This window comes from Aplysia californica, unplaced genomic scaffold, assembly GCF_000002075.1.
Source record: "Aplysia californica isolate F4 #8 unplaced genomic scaffold, AplCal3.0 scaffold00199, whole genome shotgun sequence".
In the NCBI taxonomy this organism is placed as follows: Eukaryota; Metazoa; Mollusca; class Gastropoda; order Aplysiida; family Aplysiidae; genus Aplysia; species Aplysia californica.
Genome location: NW_004797469.1, coordinates 27,063 through 31,781, shown reverse-complemented (window position 1 = coordinate 31,781; position 4,719 = coordinate 27,063). Strand labels below are relative to the sequence as shown.

The 4,719-nt window shown below is 40.4% G+C and overlaps 1 protein-coding gene across 1 annotated transcript in view; it reads right to left on the bottom strand.

The window, feature by feature from the left end:
- The window catches only part of LOC101845468, a gene marked incomplete in the record, with an annotated part of 20,359 nt that extends 16,761 nt beyond the window's left edge, over window positions 1-3,598 (bottom strand). Inside the window, 3 exon segments of the mRNA XM_013082896.2 lie at window positions 393-568; window positions 2,113-2,231; window positions 3,514-3,598. Of these exon segments, the coding sequence (XP_012938350.1) occupies window positions 393-568; window positions 2,113-2,118 (182 nt within the window).
- Window positions 3,599-4,719: the final 1,121 nt, after the last annotated feature.

Sequence of the window (4,719 nt, the reverse complement as noted above, 5' to 3'; positions counted from 1 at the left end):
GTGTGTGTGTGTGTGCATGTGCATGTGCATGTGCATGTGTGTGCTTGTATGTTTATCTATCTATCTGTCTATCTGTCTCATCCATCAGTCTACCAAAACCGACCACTCGTCCTGATCTCTAATCCTTCCTTTTTTATGTTTATTACTCTCTTGTACTTGTACCACCTCTAATCTTCCGCACTTATATAACCTTATTATTAATAAGATGAATATTTAGAATAATTTTCTTTAGTCAGAACACAATGTTTCATGTTACTGTTGTATGTTGTACTGTATTGTAAAGCGCTCAGAGCCGGTGTACTTTATTCGGGGTTGGGCGCTGTATAAATGTCATTTATTATTATTATCGTTCTGCAAGTGCCGTAAAACTCTTACTAAAAACTAAAACCGACCTTTCCTCGGCCGAGAACTGCTGCATCATGGTGTATCGGCTCAGTTTGGCCATGCGGTCGTGTAGTTGCGTCAGCCTCGCTTCCAACTCCTCCACCAGCTTCTGGTCCACGTCTTTGACCGTCGTCTGTGACGTCACACTGGCGGACGCCATCAGGACCACAAACACGCTGAGGGTCTGGGAGTGATGATAGACGGCAGAACATGTTAACCCTATCCGTACGTCGTGTTTTACTATCGTGAAATTCGTGTCTGTAAAGTGCCTTTCCCGATGACACAACGTCGGGCCGAGCTGAGCTTCAAACTCCCGAACCGACAGTCTCACGATTATCTATTATCTAATTGTGGTGACCGAATTTTGCTATTCAAAAGGCTCTTTAATGGCTGCCTCGATCGACATGCGGTTTTCGCCAAAATATTCTTTAAAATATTCTCCAGAGCATGGCGCCCTTGGTTTTTTCAGTTTTGAGACAGTTTTGCTGCATAAGCTAATTTTTTTTTATTTCGCCGATCGCTTTTGTAGGCCGACGCTTCTGTCTCTGTAATTTTAGAAAATCCGGAAGTGATATTTTGCGAGGCGCATTTTGTTTTGAGAGTATAGATCTAGACCTTATAATTTTTTGCATCTCTCAAGATTTATAGCCCCATTCCAGTAGAGTGTAAATTTATATAGTAGGCCAATGACTTTTAGTTGATATTAAAGCACCGATCATTCCTTTCATCGAAAGGGGGCCCAGCTAGTAGTAAATAAGTCCGGTAGTCTAACCACTAGGCCACCGACGCCTCTCTATAATAATATCCTGATCCAGGGTGAGAAAGGCAATGGTGGGGATTTATGCAGCGCTTATCCACGCTCTAAAGCATGCTCTGTGTGCTCAGCATTTGAGGAGCCCACTGAAAAAACAGGCACAGTCACAAACTGGAAATGGTGAGGATGTCAATTTTAAAAGCTTGTGGACTCATAATTTCATATTTGTTTGACTGATGATGGTTTATGTTGTTATGAAGTGTTGTTGAATGGAAAATCTAACAAAAATGATCAGCCAACACCTGCACAGAAATACAGTTATGAGTCAACAAGCGTTCAAAATTGATACCCTCACGATTTTCAGTTTGTGACTATGCCCGTTTTTTCAGTGGACTCCTCGTTTATAAACCACCAGTCTATTCACGTTCTAAAGCTTGTTCTGTGTGCTCCACATAATTATGGTCGCTTTTTATCACAAGGCGCTATCCCGAAAAACGCTGGTTTGAGAAAATCGAAGTTAAAGTTTTTGCCCCTTGTTCAGTTTCTTTAAAAGACATGGAGAGTTTTCTCTATAACCAAACAAATATACACACCAATGAAGCCAAACTTCTCTTATAGGCAGGGAAATGTCCGCTTTTGGTGTTGGTCAAGATTTTTGGAAACCCCCAAACCTGGGTTAGCCCGTTTATCCTTAGAAGCTGTTTGTTTAGTATAGGGTTTTACGGCGCTCGCAACTGCATAAGGTCATATGAGCGCGCGTGACACACCTAATACTTTTTCGTTGGTAGGAAATTTTGAATTTTGCCCGGGTGCCGGCCGAAGCCTACTCTTATCGATTTTAGACCACCAAGGGATCTTTAACGTGCTCAACTTGCGCGCGGGCCCTCCGAGATTTTTCGCCCTTGTCCGTCCTTAGAAGCGACCATCCATAAACCAGCAGTCTATTCCATCTCAAAGTACAATATTCTACTCACCAACATGTTGAGGAATCCAAAACTCCAACGCCCTCGTCCTTGTCACTTCAGCACTGACCCCAGAACCACGTGATTAGCTCGCCTCTGTCGACTACAGGACCCACTGGTCAGTTGATGGCCTGGGGTTGACGGGAAGTGAACAAGATTTTGACTGACCATGCTGGAGACTTAAGCAGCATACAGCAACAGGTATACTTTTATATGTAGTTAGTTTTAGTAAGGTTTTACGGCGTTCGCAACTGCTATTATGAGCGCCAAGGGGTGGATGTCAACAGAGAAGTCTTTACAGGGAATCAGACTTACTCTGCTCATGTTCACTTTTCTAGTTTCAACAGCACAGAGTCAGCTTCGACTATCAAGGCACCCCGGAAATAGCAGTTTCCAAGACAGTGACAAACACACAAAAGAAGTAGAGAAAAAATGACAACTATAAGGATGAGGAAAGAAAAAGCAGCAGTTCCCCCTAGGTTGTTAAGGCACAGTATGAGCATGACATTTCCGTGAATTTTTTTTGTTTTTGTTTTTGGATCAATTGAAAGTTTGATGTTTTCTGCTTCATTTAATATAAAAATAAACGACCGTAATCGACTATGAATTTCAAGTCTCTATCTCAATTCTAAGAACCCCATTGCAATGGAAACATGTTGCTCAACTTCGGAGGCCATTTTCTCCTTTTCGTGTTTCCTCACCTTGCACAATTAAAAGCTCTGTATTTTCGTCAAATATGCTCATACTTACTTCATTCTTGTTTTAAATTGTTAGAAAAGAGTGATAATTTTTTTTTCAGATAATGTTAACTCATTTTTGAAATTTCCTTCATAAGACTGATATTGACCGACAGGGACACATATATGTGAAATAAGTGTGCGTAGTGTGTGTTGATCTTTAAAAATCCAGACTATTGTAGCGAAACCTACATAGAACTACACTAATGACAATTGGGAAAAGTTTACAACTTTAAGTATTTTATCACAAATGTTCTGTGTGTATGTGTTAAATAAGTGCGCATTATGGCATTATGTGTGTTTACTTTCAAGAATACAGACAATTGTAGCAAAACTTACATAGAACTACACTAACAAGTTGCAACTGGGAAAAGTTTGCAACTTTAAGTATTTATCAAAACTGTTCTCACTGTGTATGAAAAGGGTGTTCATAATGTGTGTTTGCCTTAAAAAATCCAGACAATTGTAGCAAACCCTACCCAGAACTACACTAACAAAAAGCTGTGAAAAGTTTGCAACTTTAAGTATTTATTAATCCAAAATGTTCTGTGCGTATGTGAAATGAGTGTGCGTGTGTGTTTACCGTCAATAATCCACAGAACTATAGCCAAACCTAAGTAGTTGATCAAAACTGTATTGTGTGTATGCGAAATGCGTGTGCAGAATGTGTGGTTACCTTCAAGACTCCGAGCAACTGATGGAGTCACTACGGTCTCTGACATATTTATATACAAGTCCCTGTTCCTTGATTATCGTTCCTCGCTCACGTTTTGACCAATATCAAACACAAACACGACAAAGCCAACAGAAAACAAATACCAAACGGAAAAATACACCAATGAGCAACACGCGTAGGTTTGGTTACTGTGCCACCCACGGTCGCCAATAGATATGTGAGTATATCATCGGTGTCGTGAGCAATCCGTTTAAGTCCGTTTGTTGATTACTTTTCACACCAGAGACAAAATCCTATTTTTTGTGCTGTCCATTTTAGGGATAACAATGATAATTGTAGATAGCATTTGTATAGCGCAAATCCCCGCTCAACAGCAATCTCTATGCGCTTCACAATCTATACAATTACCCCAGCAGACCCGAGAGCATTTCTGAAACAATGAAAATCAAGGACATTTGGTCTCTTTTAAGCACAGGGGGCTGTCCCGAAAAAAATGCTGTTTTGAGAAAATCGAAGGTAAAGTTTTTAAAATAATTGTTCAGTTTCTTTAAAAGACAAGGAGAGTTTTCTCTATAACCAAACAAGTATGCACACCAATGAAACCAAACTTCTCCTAGAGGTAGGGTAATGTCCACTTTTGGTGTATGTCAAGATTTCTGGAAACCCCCGAAATCTGGGTTAGCCCACTTGTCCTAAAAAGCGACTGTTTTAAGTCTTGACTGTAGCAGTGATCTGCAATTTGGTGATGTTCAAAGATGTAGATCTATCTTTGAATACTTTGAATTGATAGATCTAGAACTTTGGGAAGGTGTAAAAGTGAATAATTTCTAAAAAATTGGACTTAAGTGGATTGCTAGCGACAATGCCAAAGACAGAGACTTAAACCTATTTTTTGAGCTCTCTGTATCAGGAATTATGAAAACCAAGGAAATTGTAAGCCTTGACCGCAGCATTAAACTGCATTTTGGTGATGTTGAAAGGCATATCTTTGAATACTTTGATATAAGTTTGGCAAGGTGTAAAAATCGACAATTTCTCAAAATTTAGACTTAGTGGATTGCTACCGACAGCGTCAGCGACAACACTGTGTTGCTAGTGTGTGAGTGGGTGAGTGTGTGAGTGTGTGAGTGTTCGCACGTGTTTTGTGTCAATGTTAGCTTTGTGTGCTATTGTGGGGGCTGGGAACGGGAAGGGGGCGGGAGAGAG